Source organism: Amphiprion ocellaris, chromosome 11 (genome assembly GCF_022539595.1).
Source record: "Amphiprion ocellaris isolate individual 3 ecotype Okinawa chromosome 11, ASM2253959v1, whole genome shotgun sequence".
NCBI classification, from domain to species: domain Eukaryota; kingdom Metazoa; phylum Chordata; class Actinopteri; family Pomacentridae; genus Amphiprion; species Amphiprion ocellaris.
The window spans coordinates 34,765,205-34,787,510 of NC_072776.1; the positions used below are offsets into that span (position 1 = coordinate 34,765,205).

The 22,306-nt window shown below is 40.6% G+C and overlaps 2 protein-coding genes and 1 long non-coding RNA gene across 3 annotated transcripts; 1 reads left to right on the plus strand and 2 right to left on the minus strand.

The window, feature by feature from the left end:
* Window positions 1–531: 531 nt before the first annotated feature.
* LOC118469433 (uncharacterized) lies at window positions 532–9,055 on the minus strand. The gene is made up of 5 exons (XR_008603129.1): window positions 6,787–9,055; window positions 6,598–6,694; window positions 5,871–5,973; window positions 4,466–4,512; window positions 532–581 (listed from the first exon to the last, which is right to left on the minus strand). It is a non-coding gene; the product is annotated as an uncharacterized LOC118469433 (long non-coding RNA).
* Window positions 9,056–12,783: 3,728 nt separating this feature from the next.
* irg1l (immunoresponsive gene 1, like) lies at window positions 12,784–17,025 on the minus strand. The gene is made up of 6 exons (XM_035942277.2): window positions 16,935–17,025; window positions 16,439–16,493; window positions 16,128–16,315; window positions 15,641–15,733; window positions 15,004–15,209; window positions 12,784–14,387 (listed from the first exon to the last, which is right to left on the minus strand). The coding sequence occupies exons 1-6, from the start codon at window positions 16,950–16,952 to the stop codon at window positions 13,460–13,462; spliced, it is 1,488 nt and encodes a 495-aa protein (XP_035798170.2). The 5' UTR covers window positions 16,953–17,025; the 3' UTR covers window positions 12,784–13,459.
* A 210-nt stretch (window positions 17,026–17,235) lies between these two features.
* Window positions 17,236–22,255, plus strand: si:ch211-153b23.3 (uncharacterized). Its single transcript, XM_055014945.1, has 11 exons — window positions 17,236–17,408; window positions 18,264–18,445; window positions 18,532–20,034; window positions 20,119–20,211; window positions 20,297–20,401; window positions 20,511–20,620; window positions 20,721–20,912; window positions 21,001–21,163; window positions 21,273–21,438; window positions 21,658–21,752; window positions 21,839–22,255. The coding sequence occupies exons 2-11, from the start codon at window positions 18,289–18,291 to the stop codon at window positions 21,922–21,924; spliced, it is 2,670 nt and encodes an 889-aa protein (XP_054870920.1). The 5' UTR covers window positions 17,236–17,408; window positions 18,264–18,288; the 3' UTR covers window positions 21,925–22,255.
* The last annotated feature ends 51 nt before the right edge of the window (window positions 22,256–22,306 follow it).

The window sequence follows — 22,306 nt, forward strand, 5'->3', positions numbered from 1 at the left end:
GGCAGTTAAGCAACTGCAAGCAGCAGTTAGGACAGCAAAGAAAAGGTTCCCATATGCAGAAATTTGGGTGCCTTTGATCAATCATTCCATTTCACTTCCCAGTTCCGAACAAATCAATCTGCAGATTTTGAACAGGCACATTTCAAATAATATGCCATACATTCCGGCCCTGGGAAGTTCACTCTTTCAAACGGGGACAGATCATATCCATTGGACAAGGGGAACGGCGCGTGCTATGTTGGACCATTGGCGGACATATTTAAACTTGAACCCCCAGTAAGCCTCGTAGAGGAAGGGGGTGAGGGGTTATCATCCCTCTTGTCTAAAAATGTCATTGTATTGTTGGAAAATTTTACTCTTTCAAGGACACAACTTCAACTTTTAGACAAAGATTTAACATTTATTCCAACATTAGATACACATAAATATCAAAAACACAATTTAGATTAGATTTACAAAATTATCACTGTAAAGTCAAATTGGCCCTATATTTCAAAGGAGAATCAAAAGAAGAGATTCCGCCTTTTTTACCTGAGTCACTTTGGGTGCCGCCACCGGACAAAATCCCCCCGGAGATGGATCTGTTAGTGGAAAAAGACAATTTAGAATTCATTAAACATTTCAAACCATGGAAGGAAACACCAAATTTAACAAAGGATGAGGTAATAGCATTGAGACAATTGATGCGAAATAGACAAATAGTGATAAAATCTGCCGATAAAGGCAGTGCAGTGGTAATTATGGACAGAAAACAGTAGGTTACAGAAGTTAATCGCCAGCTGGAAGACAATAATTATTACAGGAAATTGAAAGAACCAATGTATTTACAAACAATTCCTATAGCTCATAATATATTGGACAGATTGTATAAAAACAAATTCATCACTGCAAAGCAGAAAACATATCTAAAAGGCAGTGGAGAACCTAGACCACGCAGGTTTTACATATTGCCTAAGATACATAAAGATCCAGAAAAATAGACGGTTCCATTCAAAATACCTGCTGGGAGACCGATTGTATCAGATTGTGATAGCGAAACATATAGAACCGCAGAATTCATTGACTATTACCTGAATCCAATTTCAGTCAGACACCCATCATATATTAAAGACACTTATCATTTCATAGATTTGGTTAAAAAGTTGATAGTTCCCCCAAATTCATTATTTTTCAGCATTGACATTGATAGTTTGTATACAAATATTGATACTCCATCAGGTTTAAAAGCAGTACAAAAAAATGTTTCAAAAATATCCGGATGTGAGTAGGCCAGACCAAGAAGTTTTGGAATTATTACAAATTAATTTGACGAAGAATGATTTTGAGTTGTCAAAGATCATAGAGGTATGAGATCCCCAAGTCAGCCATAGGTGTGGGCTTCTGGCAGAATAACAGATAAATGAGGGGACACAGTATGATATTATAACCTGTGATTTACTATTAATTCATGCTCTAACGTAATAAATGTGTGTCAACTAACCAAATGCCTATATTTGTTAAATATATACAATCTTTATTTGAAACAGTGTAGAAATCAGAAGCGTACCTCACCGGGAACGGTGGTGAGTTGATTATTTTTGAATATGTCTTTTTTATGTAATCTTTATTTTGAATAGTGTAAACATCAGAGGAGTGGGGAGTTGATTATTTTAATACTTGTCTTTTATAATGTTGGTATAGGGAGTAACCACATGGGGGCAGCAACTCACTGTAGGAAGTGAGGCCTAGGGTTGCCAAGAGAAATGATGTGTTAAAGGTTTTTATTACTATGAAAATGGAAATGCTTTTAAGGTTTTGATTACTACGAAATAGAGATGTTTACAGAAGAGTTTGATCACCCTGGGAAATTGGGAGGTTGTTGACTTGGAGGTGAAGCGAGAAGACGAGACAAACTTGGGTCACCGCACAAGTTAATGACCTGTATATATTTTATATATTTGGGGGGTTTTAGCGTAAGTCTGTGTGCACTGTGCAGAGATATACAGTGTGGTGTCAGTGATTATTAGGCGCTGACATCAGCTGCTCCTGTTCCCCGACCGGAGGTCTGCTCTGAGCTGTGGATGGAACAAATACAGTAATAGAAAGTTGAGACTGGGTGAAAGGGCAAAACAGTCCAAGGTTTTGGTTCCTCCAGAGCATGCAGAGGCCATGAGGTCAGTGGATGGGAGCAGTGCACGAGTGAGGAGGGGGATGAATGCTGTCATCACGTATGTAAATTAAAAGTGTGCTGTCATCACGTATACAAACTGGATGCTGACATCGCATATGTAAATTCTAGAGAGAGAAGTTTGCTATAAAATGCACCTGTTGGAAAGAGTCGTTGGGAGAGTTACGAGGTAGTCACTGGATGCAAGCCAGGCAGCAATGTTCTGAGCATGGGGGATTTTACCACGTAACTTGGAAGAGAATTCATCATGATCTGTAAAGGAATAACTTTTCCACAGGAATTATGGATTTAAGGACTGCTCTTTCTGCACTGTTTGAGGATTACGAAAGACTGTGATCTAAAAATAACACTGACTGAAGGAATATTACTGAACTCTATTATTTCCAAAAGGATTAACACCAGAGTGGATTATAACAAAGTTTTTATTGGGCCAAACAACATAAAGGATACCAGCAGATCTAAATGGGGACTGAACTCTCTCTCCACCTCCTCCCTGGAGCAGAGCCCCAGCAGGGCGTCGGTCTTCAGGTGAGCAGCAGGTGAGGCCACACCCTCTGCTCTCCCCCTCCAGATTACATAGTCTGGGTGATTATTGCTCTTCTTAGATAAAAGCATAGTTCCAGTTAGGAGTCATGTGAGAGGATTGTTATAGGAATTAATGTTTAATTGTTTGTCTGATGATTTATGGGCTATTGCTATTTTCCTGCTGAAATTTTATAATAAAGCATTTATCCTGCAATTAAAGTTAACAGATTGGAAATTCTATTTATTTTTATCATGATGATGAATTAACCACATGTATCTTCTCAGTTTGTAAAAAGTCAGGTTATTGTGTGCATTACATCTAAAACTGGTTCTGTCAGATTACCTATTCGTTGGGGCCGGGGGTGGCCTTTTCTAAACTTATCCTTGGGGTTATCCATTCCTTAACCTCTAAATTTAAACCTAGCAACTTACCAAGTCCAGAATCCGATGAGAGAAAAGCTGCCGTTAACAGACGTGACTGGTAATTAATTTGACCATTGGAAAGTGGCTACTCAGTTGAGTTAGTTATCAGAGGAAGCAGGATAGGCGTCTGGATGGAGGCAGTTAGAAGCTAGGTGAATTTTCTCGCTTACCAGCTTAAAAACGTTCCTCAGATCTCATCTGGGTTGTATCATATGGGCTACGGGAACCGGACCCGTTAGATGGAGAGCTGGTCCAGTAATCCTCTGATAGTTAATTAATTTATTTGATTGATTTAGGAGGTTACTGGCCCTAGGATTCGACAGAGTTCAATGGGGAATTTTATTTACAAATCAAAAGGACAGCTATGAGCAAAAAATTTGCTCCTGCGTACGCAAATATTTTCATGGCCAATTGGGAGGAGGAAGCCCTAGTGAAATGTAAAAAGAAACCTTGGCATTATTTACAATATTTGGATGACATTTGGGGGATTTGGATGGGTTCGGATCAAGAATTGGAAGAATTTATGCAAACGTTAAATACACATGATCCTTCAATTAAAATCAAGTATAACGTAGATAAGTACTCAGTGGATTTTTTGGACACCACCGTTTACAAGGGAATAAGATACAATTTGGACCATCAATTGGACATAAAGGTGTTTTTCAAGAGCACTGATACACATCCATTGTTATTTAAGTCGAGTTTTCATCCCAAACACACTTATAGGGGTTTGGTGAAATCACAATTATTGAGATTTAAAAGAATTTGCAATCAAGAATCGGATTTCAAACAGGCGGTTAAAGTTCTTTTTGATGCATTGAATCAAAGGGGATATTCAAAGCCCTTTTTGAGAAATTGTTTTCGTTCTTTCATGAAGAAAAAAACAGTAAACACAAACAAAATAATTCCATTCATCACAACATACTCATCTGTCACTAGAATTCTCAATCATAAAATCAAAGATAATTATCAAAAATTCGTACAGGAGCGTGGACTGTTACCAAGTCATCAAGTGATTTCTGCGTACAGGAGGAACAAAAGTCTCACGGATTTTCTTGTACGGACTAGACTGAAACCGGTACAAGATTCGGTCAAATCCAAGGTGGCGGCTCGGAATTTTCGGAAGCTAAGATATGTCAGGAATAATGTAAATAAGTTCATATTTAAAATCACTAAGAGTTTCAGTTTGGAAACAACAAATAGTGTTTATATAGTAATCTGTAAAAAAATGTGGGAAACAGTATGTTGGAGAAACCAGGAACTCAATTTCAACGAGGATGATGCAACACAGATACAATATTAGACACAAAAAAGAGACAGACACTCCATTAGTTAAGCATTTTATCTTACAGTCATTCCAGATGTCGGTAGTCCAGAGTGATCCAGCTTGGTCAAATCTAGAAAGAAAGAAAGTGGAGAGGAAATGGATATACTGGTTAGGTACAATTGAACCAGCTGGTTTAAATATCAAGTACAATTAGTTAACCCCTGGCCTGACCATTTTAGGGGTTAGGGATCATTTTTATTGATGGAGGAGAAGAGGACGAGGCAGCCCTAAGGTAGAAGGCCAAACCATGGAGGAAAAAGGAAAAAAAACACCTTTTTTTACCCCTCCAACCAATAGGGGGAGTCCATGGTAAGAAGGATAAGGATAGAACAAACAATCTGCAGAAGAAAAGAGGTGAACCAATCACAGAGTGTCACACCTAAAATCATCTCAATATAATCCACCTGGGCTGCTTCTTCCTCACTCACCTCTGATGAAGCTGATAAAGCGAAACGTTAGGGAGCTCCTCTAAGTTAGTTATTTTTTAGATCACCCTTTTAAAGTTTTTTTAATCATTTTTGGCTGCACAGTATTGTTTTTAATGGATGTTTTTTAGAAAAACGGATAGGGGACTTTGGATCCACGGAGCCCTTTTTACCAGCCAAAGCTGGGCCAGAAACAACACCACCACCAGCCTAAAGGATCTCCTCACTTATAGGATGACGACCAGAACAACACAGTCGTGAGTACTGAACAAGGACAAGGGATAAGATTCCTCACTCCTGGGTGTGCACACTGAAGAGGAAACCAAACATTTTGAACCTCCATGCTCACCTGTCAGAAAATGGAGTAGACACTAACAATAGATCCTGCTAAAATATGTGTATGGTTAGACAGGACATTAAATAGGATATAACAGTAGAGGTTTTATTTTCAGTGCATTTGTTAATCGGGAAGCACAAAACATGAGAAAAACAACTTAACCCTTCATAAAGTGCTCCTTTAATTACTTGGAAAATGAATATTTCAACCCTAGGGTGTCGCTGAAGGATATTTCAAGATAGTTTTACTTTTGTGACTTTAAAAAAATAAAATAAAAATGTCGCAAATCAAGATTAATAAAGTTACCACATATAGAGTTATGATATATTTTACCCCATATATGGTAACGCCATACCAACCGTATATGGTAACTCCATATATGGCAACTCTATATATGGTAATTCCATATGTGATAACTCCATATATAGTAACTCTATTTATGGTAATTCCATTTATTGTAACTTTATTAATCTTGATTTGCAACATTTTTTCTTGCAAAAAGTAACTTTTTTGCATGTAACTTGCCCGTCTCCTGTTAAAAAGAAAAAAAAAGAAAAAGATAAAAACAAAGAATTTATGATAAGTAAAGGGAAAAAGTAACAAACTGTAAAACATCCAAAGAAGTTACCAAATATGGTCACTGGCCCCGTAAAGGGTTAGACATACCCATTTCTTCAGGGTTCCCGAAGTCCAAAGTGGACACCATGGGCACCTCCGGTTCCGTGTTTCTCAAAGTTTGCTAAATTCCAATGCCTCCACACGACCTTGTCTAGGGGGCATGGAGCATATTGGAAGTTCGAATTTGCAAATTTCATTGACATCTGATCATGTACAGTGAAGTTAAGAGCATTTCGTTGTTCATGATAAAAGGCTCAAAATGGCCGTCCTGTCATGCCCAGGGCCTAACTTTTCATCCTGAAGGGGTCAGGATGTCACAGAGCCAATTTTGTAAAGATCTGACAGGAATCCTGGGAGGAGTTTGTTAAATTTCAATGGCTGCCCACCACGAATTCTCGGGGGCGTATAGGGGGCGCTGTGGAGCTGATTGGAATTTCAAATGTGCCAATCTGTTTGTCTCAGTATACTGTACGTGTGTTCCAAATTTCATGTTTGTATGATAAAACAGTGATTTTATATGATTTTTTTCAAATTTGAAGGGGGCGCTGTGGAGCCATTTGGGCGTGGCTATGGACAAAAGTACAAGAATATCACATTTTTTACCAGGCCTGATTTTTGTGCAAAATTTGGGGAGTTTTTGAGTATGTTTAAGGGGTCAATTTGGGGTTCAAAGGGGTGTAAGAAAAGGTACCATCAAAACAAACAAACATAGCAGGAACAATAGGGTTCTTGCACTTCGTGCTCAGGCCCTAATTAACCAAATAAATGTACTTACATCTGCTGAGAGAAGATTATGTTTCTCCTGCAGATGCTTGTCCAGCCGGACAAACTTGGCTTTCCTACACAATGGGTACAAGAGGGCTTCTGAAGTTCTGTACAGTAGAGAGAGAAGAAATTAATCCAGTCCATGATATAAAAACAGATCATTCATGTATAAATATGACAAATTGTTTTCTAATCTTACCTTGCACTCCCATATTTTAGCAAAAGCCTCAACTCGTCTTTATTTTTAACGTTGTGTGTTGAACTAAGGTGCTGTCTCAAGTTGACAAAGCTAAAAAAACAAATTCCACAGGCTTTGGACTGTGGAAAGTTAAAAATAACACACCAAATTAGAGATCTGTCTCCAAAGCAAACTTTGTATAACTAACCACAAAGTACACTCTAAATTTTTACATACCATTCTTCCAGCCTGTGGAAACCATGTGCCTTCACCTGTACATTTAGAGGGGTTTAAGAGGGAAGTGTCAAAAGTGGAAAAATCGTAAAATTTAATCATAGAAACACATCTGGTGGCAGTGCACATTCACATCTATACCATCATCTGCCATGTACTACACAAACAAGTGATAAAAAGTGATATTTTAAAAGTCTGAAAATGCATATAGACACTGAAAAGCATGGCATAGTGATGTTAGACACTGATGTAAGTCAAAAACTACCAGGTTTAAGCAGGTTCTAAGAAAGAAAAACACTTAATTTAGAGAGTTAACTTTTGCTCATCTGAGGAAACTTTGCTGGTCCACGTCCTGCTTCCTGTTACCCAGAAAGTCAAACCTTTAATTCATTCAAAAGGAAAGAAGGTATTTTGGGGTTTTCGCACATCTACGTTCAGCGCACCTACTCCTTTCCGTACATGTGTGGCTCGAGGCTCTACGACCAAAAATGAGCGACTTGCTGCTTTTCAGTAGCCAGAGCCAGAAGGTGTGAGGGGGTAGGAGTCTGAGTGGGCCTGCGGAGTTTGACTGGAGTTGGAGCTGGTATGCTAAACAACGAGCTACAGACCTGGTTCTGACATATGCCATAGAGCTCTTTGAGAGCTTTCAGGGACAGTTGGCCCCGCGTCTCTAGCCCTCTGCATTGCCACGTTATGGCCGATTAGCTTGGAAAGACATTAGCTCACTCTTTGCTAGGCTACTTGGACGTTTTGCTAATTTACACGAGAATTTTACCTTTCACATGTTTACAGGACACAGCTCACATTCACCACAGAGTGGCGCTGTTATGCTGACTTCATCTCCAATGCCTTTCTCTTCTGCCCCTTTTTGACCAAGCTGGTTCATGCTAGTGCTAGTTTGGAGCCAGTGCTTGACTTAGCACCAGTTCTTTGTGTTTGGCTCCAAAAACTGGTTCTTTTCAGGCACGGACTCTTTGTTGGCCAGAGTTAGGGACCGCGAACGTCACGGGACTGGGGGCAGGATTGCGGTGACCAACGGTCAACGGTGAAAACACAGAACTGCCATTTTTAAACAGTCGAGCAATTAGTTGTAGTAGTAGTAGTAGTAGTAGTAAGGGTGGACTGGCCGTCTGGCATACCGGGCACTGTCCCGGTGGGCCTGTGTCTAGTGGGGGCTGGTCAACAGGTTCGCCCAAACCTGTAATCAGTAAATTGTAACGAGATTTTAAATTTCAGATTTAGTTAATGTTAAATATGTATATAAGTTGGTTCAGGTTGTTCAGTCATTATTTTTTCAAGTTCTGCACTTTATTTTAAGATGTACAGTTATATCAAAAATATTTATAAGAACAAGTGGTTCTGCAGCAGATAGTCTGTTCCTCACAGAGCTGATGTCAAAGTCATGGAGTCCTTCTGACTCTGTAAAGAGACGTCCGACGTCTGCACAAGAGCTGCTGCAAACTCTACAAGACGTCTGAAACAGCCTACATGCCACGTTGTTGGAACAACTAGCTTACAGTGGAGCACTGGTGGTGTTTTAAAGGCAAAAGTCTGACAAAATATATCCTTTTTGTATGTTTTGTGTATTAGAGTGGGACACTCTGAAGGGATGTTTCTGGTCTGATAGCTACTATCGACAGAGCTCTGGTCAGAGAGAAGGGCACGGAGAGTATTTCCAAGAACTTTAATATGAAGTTGGACAGGACGGGCTGGATGCAGTATGAATAGGTTGAAGGAGTATAGGGGTGTGTGTGTGGTCTACAAAGGAAACAAACAAAACAAGACAATATTACAATACTGCACAAATAATTAAATTATATAATACAATCATAAACATTGTAGTTTCTGAAAGAAAATATAATAATTTGGGTCAAAAAACCCAAAAGACACTAATTTCAACAAGTGTCCAGAATGTAAGGGGTTAATAACAAGGTTGAGATGAAATTGTGGATTTTAATGTGATCTGGTGGTCTGTGTCTCCCTCTAGCGGGCGCAGACCGCAACTGCATGTTATTTAACTGATAATGTGAAGACCGCATGGGCAAACTACTAATGTAAATGCATTCGGCACATATGGAGAATAAACTACACATAATATGAAAGAGATAAACACGTTTCCAAACATGCAGAAATACAGGTTGGGAGGCATAATAAAATACACCTGTGTGTACTGCACTTTTGGTCAACTGTGTTGTTTTGTAAAGTGCATTACAAATAAAGTTGGATTGGATTGGACACCTGCACAGTAGGTTATGACACTGTCACATGGGCCTAATTAGCATCTTAACTTCACTCAAAAGTGCTAAAACTTGCACATAAACACAGGATTAGAAAGGGGTTCAACTAAACAATGCCTAAGCAGTTATGAAAGCAATATTTATACATTTGTACACAATGTCACTTACTTCAGCTTATGCACGCACACAAGAGGCATCCATTCTATAATATGCGCTCTCAGTACAGAGGAGACTTGGAAAGGAAGTGACGTCATAACCAAACTAGTTTCACAATAAAATAACAGAAACATAGAAGACTTGCCAACATTTTGTGTCCTACTGCCATATACTACACTGTATGTGCTCATGGTACTGGAGAGTTTCCAGGTGCTAACGTGGTGCTTGAGCATGTATTTGTGCAAGCATCTGAGATTTTGCCATCATGTTCTATATTACTACATTATCAGTTATTTTTCTAAAATTTCCTGCTGCTGGGATAGACTGGAGCCAGTGCTGCAAAAAAAGACATCATGAGCCCATCAACGTGGCCTAGATGACTTCCACACATATCCTTGACTGACATCTCTTGTCAAGATTACATTTTGGACAGTAGAAATTGCAAAATTTTAACCACTTTGATCATATTTTTTGAAGCCTTATCCTACTTTGCAGCTTCAGTAACTTCATTTCCAGATATTCTGTCAGGTGCTTGGAGGATCCAGAGTCTGTTGAGTGTCACCACCACAGAGTTTAAAGAGCCAGAAAATTCACCAGCTCTCGAAAACTCACTAGCTGTTAAATCGTAATGATGGTTCTTGACCGGCCTTGCAGGTCCTAATGAGTCAATGAAGTTTTCAGGTGTAGAAAGGCACCAAGTTTGGTTTTCTGAGCTTTCTCCAATTTGAATAAGAAAACCTGTCACCTTTTTATGTAGCACGTTTTTTTTCTATATTAAACTACTAAAAATTGAATATACCTTTTATTCATCACAATCAGCCTACGGTTCCTAATGACTATCCTTGACCTGTCTGAACTCAGTTGACTCCTGAGACTTAGAAAGATGCCCATATTTTTAAGTGTACCACAGTCACCGCGTTTTTTCTGTATAGCTGTATGTTCTGTATGCTGCAGGGATTTTATTTTCTTCTTTTCACTTCACAAGTCAACTAAAAATCTAGTTTTCTGGGGAATGCCCAAACCTTCACAATCTGTGTTTTCCCAGCCTTCTGTTCACTATTGAACCTCGATGCAGCACAATAGAGAGGCACCTTTCATTGTCTTCTTGAATTCCCCCTCACCCACCTTGTATGTTTTCTGTTCACACACCAGTGACAAGACACCACCATTGAGTGATTACTTTTACTCACCCTGAGACAATGTATGACGAACGTTGTGGACTGTATGTATATGAGTGAAAGGCGGCTTATCTGTAGTCTGGAGACGGAAAAACAAGTATTTCTCCATTTCTTGACATTAAACCTTGACAATGGTTGGGCTTACTGTCAATCTATAGAACCTCTGCAAGCTTTTGTTACATGGAAACTCCAACTATGTCACCACTACACTATAGTCTATTGACATCTGACATTGCACCACTATTGTATGTTGTCATTTGCTGTGGGTGGAAAGAGCAGAAAAACAAGTGCAGTTCCTGCCTATTGTGGTTGGAATCACTGCCCTTTCATTAAGTGTTTCCCAGAGCAAGCATATCCTGGTTATGTTACATTTTAACATAGGATATGCTTAGCTTTCCTGGTTTTTTGCTCTTCATTTGCAGGAATCCTTCCTTGTAATAAAACACAGCAATAAAGGAAACGTCGGCAGATTATGTTCCCCACAATTATCCCTGAGTAGACACACTTTCCCAGCAATTACTCCATTTGTCCATAACCTATTTCCTTCTTGGTATTTTTCCCTTTCATGTTATTGTCACACTAGATGAGATCAGTCATCTTGCTGTTATGTTTTAGGTCATATTATTGGAGGGCATTGCAATACTTTAAAGCACCAGCATTTCCTGATTACTCTGCTAAAAATACCGTAAACCACAAAACTAGCATCCTAATCATTTATTGCACATGGTCTGTTGGTCACTTATTGTTCCCGTTGTCCTTGTGAAAGACTGTCTGAAAGCTTTGCCTTTATTGCTTTATTTGCTTGTCACACAGAGAAAAATCCCAAAGGTTAAACTGTAGTGACAGTCAGTCCATCCATCCATCCATCCGTCCGTCCATCCATCCATCCATCCATCCATCCATCCATCCATCCATCCATCCATCCATCCATCCATCCATCCATCCATCCATCAACTCTACCAGCTTTATCATGTAGAGAGTCACGTAGGCAACACAGAGAAACAGACAAGCATTCAGAAATGCTACAATAATGTCATAGATATGCAACTACAAGCATCAGGCATTTACATTGTTTAAACAGACATTTTAATGATTCCTTGTTTGGCAAACACACATACCATAAAGTACAAACACTAAATATTTGTGTAACATTTGTTTGTTTTACAGTACAACACAAATTAGGCAGTAGATTCAGATGAATATTAACATTGATATAACTTGTGTTATTTTGTCCTGTAGACATCCAGAATTGTATTTCCATTATAAATAAGCACCGTTTACAGCTTAGTATGCAGTAAAGATACTGTAAGTACTGGTAATGCACAATACTTCAACAGTTTTCTGCAGTTAGATAAGCATCACATGCTGTGTTTTTACCCCAGTGATGTTTATTGTTGGCTTCTTATTTCAACATATTATGTATAAAACAACTTTACATTTTACAGATGCCAGTTACTTACAAAGAACAGTGAATATGTCAGGAATTACCAAAAGAAAAAGGTAATGAAGTAATGCACAACCTCAAATGCTGAATGGTTCTTTCTATACAGGATGAGACCAAAGTTCATAAGCTTTAGTTAGTTTCTGTCCACCTTCTTCTGGTGCATTTTGGGCTTCTGTTTTTTTTACCTAGACCTGTGAACCTTAATACTATACTTAATGGTGCCTTTAATTCTTTATTAACTGTTATCCACCATCTGCAAATAGTCTTTTAACAGATTATTCATCAACTGTACCAACAGGTTGAGGTTCTTTGGTTTCCTTGTGTCTCATGTGTGACCTAATGACTGAAACAGTCTCTAGGTCACTAAAACACACCTGAACATAAGACCACAGACAGGAATGAGGAAACCAGTTGTCCTTCCCAGCACTGCTCTATATTTAAATGTTCCTTTTTGTTTGCACTCCAAATGTTCATGCTGTAAAACTTTATTGTTTTAACTTGACATGAGGATGTTTGTCCTTATAGTCAAAACAGGATTATAAAAACTTTGTTTGAAATAATTTACTGGCAGCAGTTAATCTAAGGACAGACCAACATGCTGGACTTCATAACCTCAATAATCAAACATTTTCTCCACAAAATCAAAATATTTATCCTGTACTTCCTATTATGCATTGAGTTGCTTTTATTTTTACATGTGTGTTTAAATGTGTGTGTTCATGAACTCACAGGAACAAATCTGAGTATTTTCACTGAACTGAAGAACATATTTAAATTTGCTTTGAGTAGTTTTATTAAATCAAAACACACAAAGAAATGGTAACAGTTGTACAAAATGATGTTTCAGTTATGATTTGTAGCTACAAGCATCAGACATTTGCATCGTTTAAATACACATTTCAGCAGCAAAACCCACTGCTGAGCAAAAACACTCTTTAAAGTACAATATTTTGCATACACTTTAAATATGTATAACATTGGTATCTGAAAATATTCAGTACATAAAACTACCTTTGTTTTTCCTTTGCAGTATAACTTGATCACGTTTTACAAGAATAATATTATTTTCTTGATAAAATAAACTGAACAAAGATAAAATGAATGAAGAAATATAAAATTATTACAATATGCAGTGGATAAATATGTTCTGACGTGGCTCAGAAATGATTTCAGTAGACTTTACAGTATAGTACAGGTGACAGGTCTATGAAAATATTTGCAGTGTACAATGAACTGGTCTAAAACAGCTTCTCATACAACACCTTAAGCTGCTTAAATAGTCAAGCTGTTATTAAGTTACTGTTTTAGTTTGGACAGGTGATATTCTCAAGCATAAATTTAGACAAATGTGTCATTTTAGATACATTTTGCAGCAAATGTTTACGTATATTGTATGTATAGACAATCATTTTGGTATTACTGATATTGTGTATGTCTGCAAATGTTCACTGCAGCTGTGACAGAAGCACCCTGCAGTCCCCGAGTCCATCCAGCTCCTCCACCACATCAACCAGCATCTCCACCTTCTCTGAGGGAAGAACCACCTCTGCGTTGTTCCTGAACTTCTTCCTCAGACTCTCGTTGGTCAGAGGGTTTCTCCAGTGGCCATAGAAGGTGTCACAGCGTCCCTTCAGTATGTCTCCCCCGACAAGTGTGACCTGGACTTCACCATACATGCGGTTGAAGTTGGCAGGGTTGTCATGGGGATGCTCCACTCGGACACGCCTCAGCAGAGAGAGCAGGTCGGGGCGGCTCATGGCAGCTGGGGTGAAGGACTGCATGGTCACCTCACCGTCCAGCAGAGCGCTGCAGGCGTTGAACTGGAAGGAGTGGCGTGCCTCGTGCTCAGACTCTGGGAAAGGCCTGTTGATGTATTTAGACTGAGGGACTCGGAGCAGGATGTCCTGGACTTGAGCCGGGGACACGGTGCCAGGATCGACTCCCACAAGAACCTTATGGACCGAAGCTGCAGCGTCGGCCACCCAGTGCATCCCCAGATGGGCGGGGAAGCGCTTGAAGCCCATGTCCTGCTCCTCGAGCAGGAACATGTGGCCACCATCACTGGGCGACTCTAAGGGCTGCGGCACATAGTCTTCGTAAAAGGCGTTGAAGCCAGCCACCCCTGCAACAGCATCCAGGACCAGAGGACTCGCCTGGAGGCCTCGGGAGGCCAGCAGCGCAGCCTCCAGCCCCAAACGTGAAGCATTGCCGATGTGCAGAGGTTTAGACTGAGTGGCAGCGTTAGCCATCGGAGCTCCAGCAAGAGAAGCAGCTATGGCTAAGGCATGACTGCACCGGGAGGCATCCAGAGACAAGAGGCGAGCACAGGCAGCTGCACTGCCCATAGTCCCAACTACACTGGGAGGGTGAAACCTGGACGTCAGAAAAACACACACAAACACACTTTGGTCAAGAGCTTTTCTAACTGTCTACTGTTGTGACTAAATGAGCATTCTAAATAAATGCTCTGCATCATTATAACTATAGCAGAGGTCTTTGTTCACACAGCTTCTGTTTTATGTGGCTCTCCACATACAGAAACAGCTGATTTCATGGATGTTAAAGGAGACACATTTTCGTTATTTTCAGTAACGTAGTGAATCAGTTGCCTTGGTTTAAACAAATTCCAAATGGAGTCCTCTGTGAAATTTTCCTCCACATGGCTAATTGTGCTGCTGCTACTCACAGACCCTCTCTGGTCCCTGAGATGAACATAGTAACACACCTTCCACAGCTCACTGACACCACTGAAAGACTGCACATTACACCTTAGCAGCCTCCTTATAAACCACAGCCAGAGATCAGCTGAGTCAAATAAGGGTCTGGTTGAGTACTTGTCCTCCACATAGAATACAAAGTACTAAAAAATGATCAATAAAGAACTGGCTTTATATCAATGATCAGTTTCAGAGGCCAAGTACAGCAGAAATGTGGCAATTAGTCTATAAATTACAGCATCTAGGTCCAACTTGACCCATGAACCTCTCACCTCTTGGGAATGTTGTGGGCCTCATTAGAGAACCTCATTAGTCGGCCCTGAATCTCAATGCCGACGTTGAAGGCAAGCAAGAAGTCCAGACCACTGGGCTTATTGTGAGCTGGCATCATGTCACTGAGAGCCAGCACAGCAGGAAGGACGGCTCCTGAGGGATGAGTGGCAGGGTGCCACGTATCGTCAAAGTCCATGGAGTGAGTCTGCAACAGAACACTGTAATTATCAAACAGTTGTACATCACAGCACAACACAGAGTCATTTTAATGCTGATGTAATTAGAAGGCTACTGCTAGATTTTTTTTAATGCTGCAAGCAACAACATGATGCTGCTGTGCTTCCTGAAATAAGACATTGTAAACTCTGTGTTTATGCAATGTAATTTATCTCCCTACACCCATCCACTCACTCGCTTTAACTGGAAAATCCCTTTAATTGCCATAACAAGCTTTAACCAACCGAGGGTGCTGGAAATAGGCTTGTTGTTATGATAATGTTTGCAGATGTAATGATGGAAATATCTGGGGTCAGTTTGCTGCCCAGACTGCACCAATGAGTATAAATAAATCCATGTGAAATAGTGTGGTGTAGCGGGGACTATGGTGGCACATCTGTTCCACTTATTGACACTCACTGCCACTCCGTTGACAAAAGCTGCCAGTGTTGGGGAGAGTCTGGTGCCTCTGCGTCCGTACACAGAGCTGATGTCATCAGGAGCATACATGTACTGGGAGGAAACACAAAGACAGGGAAGCACAGGTGCACATTTTAAAAGCAATAGTTTACAGCCCCAGAGTGTATAATCACTCATACAAACACACACATTAAAGTGAACTTTACTGGCTGTGGCAAATCACGCTTCAAATTATGGAGGCTGAATAAGTTTCTTTGTAAATCATGTGACAAGCATCAAAAATAAAATGTTCAACATTTAATATATTATAATAACAGATAATATTTCCCGTCATCTCGTCTGTCCACACATGGAATTTGCTGTGACTTCGAACCACTGTTTATATGAGGTCAGACACTTGCTTTCATCTGTCTGACTGCCTCGGATCAGATAAGTTGTTAATAAAGAGTTATTTTTATCCCTTTTCCCTTCACTTGACATGTCTCACCTGGCAGTGCTGCAGGGCCAGTTCAAACACATCTGTTGTGCTTCCAATCAGACCAACTCCGATGCTGTCCAACACCATCCTTTTACTGCGCTGGAGCACCACAGGAGACAAGTGCTGAGGCTTCATTTCACTGATGAACCTTCCAAAACTGGCCGTGACTGTGTCCTCAGGCGCCGGGTGCTTCAAGACTGCAGGGAGGAACGAGTGACCAATGCAATGAGGTAAAAGATGGAGTAATAAATAAACTTGCAACAACTAGGCCAGAAATAAATACATTGAAGATGACAGAGTGAAGTAAAGCAAACGTTTACCTTCTACTGCAGGCTTATGCAGTACTCTGACAGCCTTCAGGTGTCTAATGGTTTTCTGTAGGACACAGAGAACAAAATATACAATAAAACACCTACTGCTAAAACATAAACCACAAAGGGGAATGTAAGTAGTACTTTTTTAGCGTATCAGATCAGTTACTGGCTGTAGACATAGTCACTTTCTTTTATTTTTCACAGAGTGGACATGGGCTTCACTCTGATGAATATCACTCAGCCTGCATCAGCTGTTGTGCTGATGATGGTTGTGTAGCAGGTGTTGTGGTGCAACATGAGTAATCTGCTCAATCTGTTCAATTCTACTCACAAAAGCACCTACGCAATATGTGTTGTATTATGATTATGATAGAGGTTTGTATTAAATCCTTCACTAACCTGAAGTGTCCTCAGGAGTTTACTTTAGAGTCAGACAAAGAAAATTTCTGTCCTTTATTACAGTCTGGGCTAATCTAAAAGAAACATAAAAACAACTTTTTACCTGCAGTGTGGAGATCATGACTTCTGTCACGTAGACCTTCTTTCTCCTTTCTCTTCGATGCAGTGAGTTTGCAAAGAATACTTTTGTGAATGCGAGGCTCACTGCCTTATATAGTCCAGGACTCACAATGGTGTCAAATACTGACCTGGGAGGAACAGGAAAGAAAATGGTTTGTATTAAAAGGAGGGATTTCCACATTTGTCATCATTGTCATTGTTTAAAAGTGTTGTTATCAGCAGCAGCATCATCCATAGAGGAGGAGAAAGAGGAGGAGGAGGAGGAGGAGGAGGAAGGAGTGATACTTTACTCTCAAAGGTAAGGTTCAATGCTGTCACCTCTCAGGTTGCAGACTATAGGATAGTTTGGGGAATTTTCAACAACTCCACCTACACATGAGGAAGCCTTATTTATGACAAACTTCCATCCCTGCTTCAGAGCAATTCAGCAGTTCACCTGACAAAGTGTCTTCACCAGGTAAGACTTTATTTTCATTTACTTTCTCAGTGCCAATAACAAAGACTATAGCATGTAACTTACAATCTAAAAATTCACATCATGTGTTAATGATTTTACATAGGCTAAACATCTGCTCTTATTTAAATATGATCTAAATATTACAATATGGTTTTATTTAGGAGATCAAGTGAAAATGCAATAATTGCAGCTCTGAAAATGACCAACATAGTCAAAACTACCTGTTTTAAGGATAAATAACAGTAAATAACAGTGTGTTAGTTATAGAAAATGCTTGCTTGTCTGGATACCTGCCACTTCCCAGTCAGTAGAGCTGCAGAATTCTATGCAGCTACTTCTCTGTCTTTTACTATTCACACTACAACAGTGATTGTGATTTCCAGTTTTGACTATTAGCATGAAAAGTCTGTTAGAAGCATGGAGCTGAATTTGTGGAGCAAAGCTGTCATCTGAGCTGTGCTCAGGCATTCCTTAAAACATTAAAATTTGCTTCTAAGATTTTGTTGTTGTTTTTGTCTCCACTTTAGCTCAATATGATCAAATTCTCAAGAGTTTCATTGTTTTACATATTGTGACAAAAAAGTAGTTTTTTGAACTACAGACTCTCTCTTCATATAATTTGGATGAAGTATTGCATTTGTATTTTAACAGAACAGAAATACTAAAACAAAACTATTTAAAAACTATCTATAGCTCTCTTTGCCAATGTCCGATACCTTGCAAATATTTTTCCACCTAACTGCAGAAACATCAAACCTTTCTTGTAATGAAGTTAACATCCTTTTATTGTGATGGTCAACCTGAATGTACTGAATGTCCAGGCTACTACATACATTAATCTGTTTTTCTGGTCAGACTGTACATTGGCAATAAAGACATCATGGCAACATCAGATGGATTTCCTGCCAGTTTCTATGGGGAACCAGGAGTTTTAGGCATGCTGTCCAATGGGATCAGCGCATTCCTGGTACTTCTGCAGAACTTCAATACAGCTCGCACTGGCGATGCACCAGTAGGAGTGGAGAACATACTTGCAGGTAAAACTTTTAGAAACTCTGCTAAAACAATAGAACAAAAAGTAATACGAGGCTAAAGAACTTCAACTGTGTCTTTTTCTTTGCAGGTGTTCATCTCATCCTGATTGGTGGTATCTGCCAACTGGTGGCTGGACTTCTTTCCTTCCGAAAGTACGATCATCTGAGTGCTACTGCTTTTATTGGCTATGCTGCTCTTTGGGGTAGTTATGGTGCAACCCGAATCTACTTTGGCGCCTTACCTCAAACTCTGACAACAGCATCTGTTTTGAGCAATTCATCTGTGTCCATGAACATGACCAGCAACATGTTTCTGAATGCTTCCACAGAGACCCCACTTTGTCCTTTATGCCTGTCCATCAGAGAGTCAGCAATTGCTGGTCTGGTCCCCTACATCCTTCTGTCCTTTCTGCTGGCATTTTGCTCTGCCACAGTCAACTACATCATGCCTTTTGTTTTTGGAGCCATCACAGCCACTTTAGTCTTTGAAGCAGTGGTTCTCGTGTCAGGCTCCTGGGCTCTGGTGGTCGCTGGAGTTCTGGAGCTGCTCATTTTGATCTTTGCCATCTATGGTTCAGCAGCACTGCTTGTCAAAGGTCTGACACAGCGTCTTGTCCTCAAAGGCTTTGGGACGCCTCTCTTTAATGTTCTCCTGCTGGGGACCGCCAACTCAGCAAGTGCCCAGAGCATGGGCCAAGAGAAGAAGAAGAACACCAAATACGCTGAGCCCATGGCCTTGGGTTTCTTCTGTGACTCTGTTGCTCCTTTCATTTTTGCTTTCTACAGCTTTGGGTACATGAAATCATTTGGTTTAGGAGTTGCCTGGGTCTCAATCATCTCAGTTGCCCAGTTGTTCTCCAGCTACTACGCTCATCTGCGCCAAGATTGCTACCACACTACAAAGTTTGGTTTTCATGCTACGTATTGGCTGATCAAGGCTTGGGACGAGTTTGTGGTGTCTGCTCTCATTGTGGAGGACAGTAAAGTTGTCTCTGGGAGAGAGGCAATGGTGGGAAACTGGTTCTTTGTGGTGGCAGGCTTGGTGCTGTGTGTGGGAAGCCTGAACATGGACGTCCTGGAACTGGTCCACAACGTGCTCTTTGTCCTACTCACAGTGTCAACAGTCCCCCAGATCCCACCCCAGGGTTACTACATCTTCTTTGGTGTAGCTTCCTCCCTGTTCACCGCAGCCTCCATCTATGGCACCTTCTCCCGTCTCATCAACACCATCGCAGAAAAGTCTCTCATCCCTGTCGGACCACAGCCCGTCTCCACAGAGCAGCTGAAGAAGGCTCTGAAGTGCAGAAGGTCTAAACAGGGAGACCAGAAGGTGATGCTCCAAACCGACCAGGCTTCTGATGCTCTGTTCTACCTTTCAAATGGGGTCGCATCTCTGTCAGCTCTTCATTCGAATGTGTCCAGTATGAATCCTGCCCTCCTTCATCTGAGTGTCCCTTGGGTCCTCATCTCTGGAGCAATAATCCAGGCCTACGTCAGCAGGCTGCAAGTCACCGGAGGTGGCCGCTTTGGGTCGGTCATCTCGTCCATCTATGTGGGAATTTGGGCAGCTTGGACCTGGTTTAGGTTTGCAGGTACGTCAGTACAAACATGTGAACAGACTCACATTTTTCTTTCTGATTCACACAAGATTTTCATCCCAAGTGTTTCTTTTCCAGGTGACCTGCTTCAGTTCTCCACAGAGACAGCTTATGGTTTTACAGCAGGAGCCGTTGCTCTCCTGGTTATTAATGCTTCACTCATGTTGACCGGTAAGGTTTGCCACATGCATTTTTAAAATGGAACCATTTCTTTGATTTTGTTCTGTTTTTAGAAAATCTTTTTTGTTTGTGTCAGCTGCCTACAGGAACTTGGTTTTACTGTTTCTGACAGCAGTCATGGAAGTTGTTCTGGTCTGTTTCCTGCTGTCCACCCTGCAGCGACTGCCATATGAGCTAGAAAGTGAGTATAGACAAGACCTCGTTTTACTACAGAGAAAAAGCATTTAATTAAAACATATTAGAATATAATAGTGAAAGGTTCTAATTGATTGACACCATTTTTTTGACAGTGGCCATGCTGGCACTGGTTTCAGTCCTTTGCATTTATGGAGCTCTGGCATCACTGCTCAGCTGCATCTTCTCACAGAGATTGCTACCTATGGGTCCTCCACTAATAAAGGTAAACAGTGAAGGAACTAACTTTCTGTTCCTTTTACAATTAAAACACAATGTGTCATAATGTATTCTGTAGATTTTACAAACATGTTCCTTGTGCTTAGGAGAAGGTGAAGCGAGAAACATCTCCAGAGTCGCCCTGTCCAGTGGCAAACTCACGACTCACCAGTGGTCTCTTGAAGATTGCTGGAGTCCTGGAGGAAGGAGGAGTCTGTGGTATTCCTACAGATACTGTCTACGCCCTGGCTGCCTCCTGCAAGAACCCTCAGGCCATCGAGAAAATCTACAACATTAAAGTAAGGATGCCAAAGTTTAATATGGCACAGGGCATTCAGTTTAATTTCTTGTGAAACTCGTCAACCTTTTTCCTCTGACCTGCTCCAGGACAGACCAGCAGAGAAGCCTATATGCATTTGCATCTCCAGTGTGGAGCAGCTGGTGGCAGCCAATCCTCCTTTCAGTCCTCTGCTGTGGGAGTTTATGAGGAACGTGTATCCTGGAGGCATCAGCTGCATCGTCAGCAAAGGAGACTGGCTCTTCAGACTAGGTAAACAGTTCAGAGCAGCAGTGATGTGTTCACTTTGGATTTCATCCACAGTTCCAGCTGTTGTATCAATCATTAGTGCTCACCCTCACTTTGATTTCATCTTGTGTAGGAGTGGGACCAGCTTATGATCGTGTTGGTACCAAGGACAGCATCATGATCCGTGTCCCGGACCACACGGTGACCGGACACTTATGTCATATCACTGGACCTCTTGCTATTACTTCAGCCAATCCCAGTGGAGAAGCAGACAGCACTCACCACAGCATGGTCATCAAGTAAGTGTCTGCTTGAGTAGCTGTATTGTACTAAAATACAAACACTGATGCGTAGGGTTAGGGTTTATTGCTAATTACTGTCAGGCTGTCTGGTGTTACAGAGTGAAAAATGTACCATTTGTTGTATATCATAGCTAATTGCTAATGGATGGAAAAAGATTGCACATACATTTACTTACCCTTTTAACTAGTTTATTTATTAATTTATTTTTGCAACAGTCGACTGGGACACAAGATCCAAGGAGTTCTGTGTGATGGTGACTCTAATGAAGTCATTGCTTCCACTGTGGTCAACTGCCTGAGAATTGATGAAGGTAAAACTCGAGATTGGTCACATCACACTCCTTTTTTAGTGTATTTTGCACTTTCTAACTCAAGCCCCTTGTTGCTCTCTCTACAGGAACCATCAGCATTGTGAGGGAGGGCTGCGTTCCAGCCCTTAAAGTCCAACACATGTTTGACAGAGTGAAAAGCACTATGCTATGATTGTTGTGTACCTCATTTCTTTCCTGTCAGAGGGTTTCATTGTTCCTGGTTCCCTCTAAGTTCAGGAACAGAATGAGAACGACTGACCGAAAACAAGAGAAGCACAGTTCATAGAAATGTAGCTGTGGATGTTTCAGCAGATGTTACAGTAAAACTAGTAGACTCCCATGTTGTTTGGTTAATGATTCTGTAAATATGTATTTATGCATTTAAATTACACTGTATGTTGACATCATTTTCACACATCTCAGTATCAAGGTTGGAATTGGAATCTCCCTGTGTGACGTGTGTATTGAAACTCATTATTCTGTAAAAATAAAGAAAAAAATTGATACTTAATGTCTGTGTCCTTATAACAAAATATTAATGTAAACGATGTCAA

Excerpts from the sequence above, each read along its gene's own strand:
- irg1l (XM_035942277.2), bottom strand. Across the intron at positions 16,316-16,438 it reads GCATAAGCCTGCAGTAGAAG|TCTTGAAGCACCCGGCGCCT; the intron begins GTAAACGTTTGC and ends TCCTCCCTGCAG. Across the intron at positions 15,734-16,127 it reads TGGCCCTGCAGCACTGCCAG|TACATGTATGCTCCTGATGA; the intron begins GTGAGACATGTC and ends GTTTCCTCCCAG.
- si:ch211-153b23.3 (XM_055014945.1), top strand. The coding sequence starts at position 18,289 with ATGGCAACATCAGATGGATTTCCTGCCAGTTTCTATGGGGAACCAGGA. Across the intron at positions 20,035-20,118 it reads GACCTGGTTTAGGTTTGCAG|GTGACCTGCTTCAGTTCTCC; the intron begins GTACGTCAGTAC and ends TTTCTTTTCCAG. Across the intron at positions 21,439-21,657 it reads CACCACAGCATGGTCATCAA|TCGACTGGGACACAAGATCC; the intron begins GTAAGTGTCTGC and ends TTTTTGCAACAG.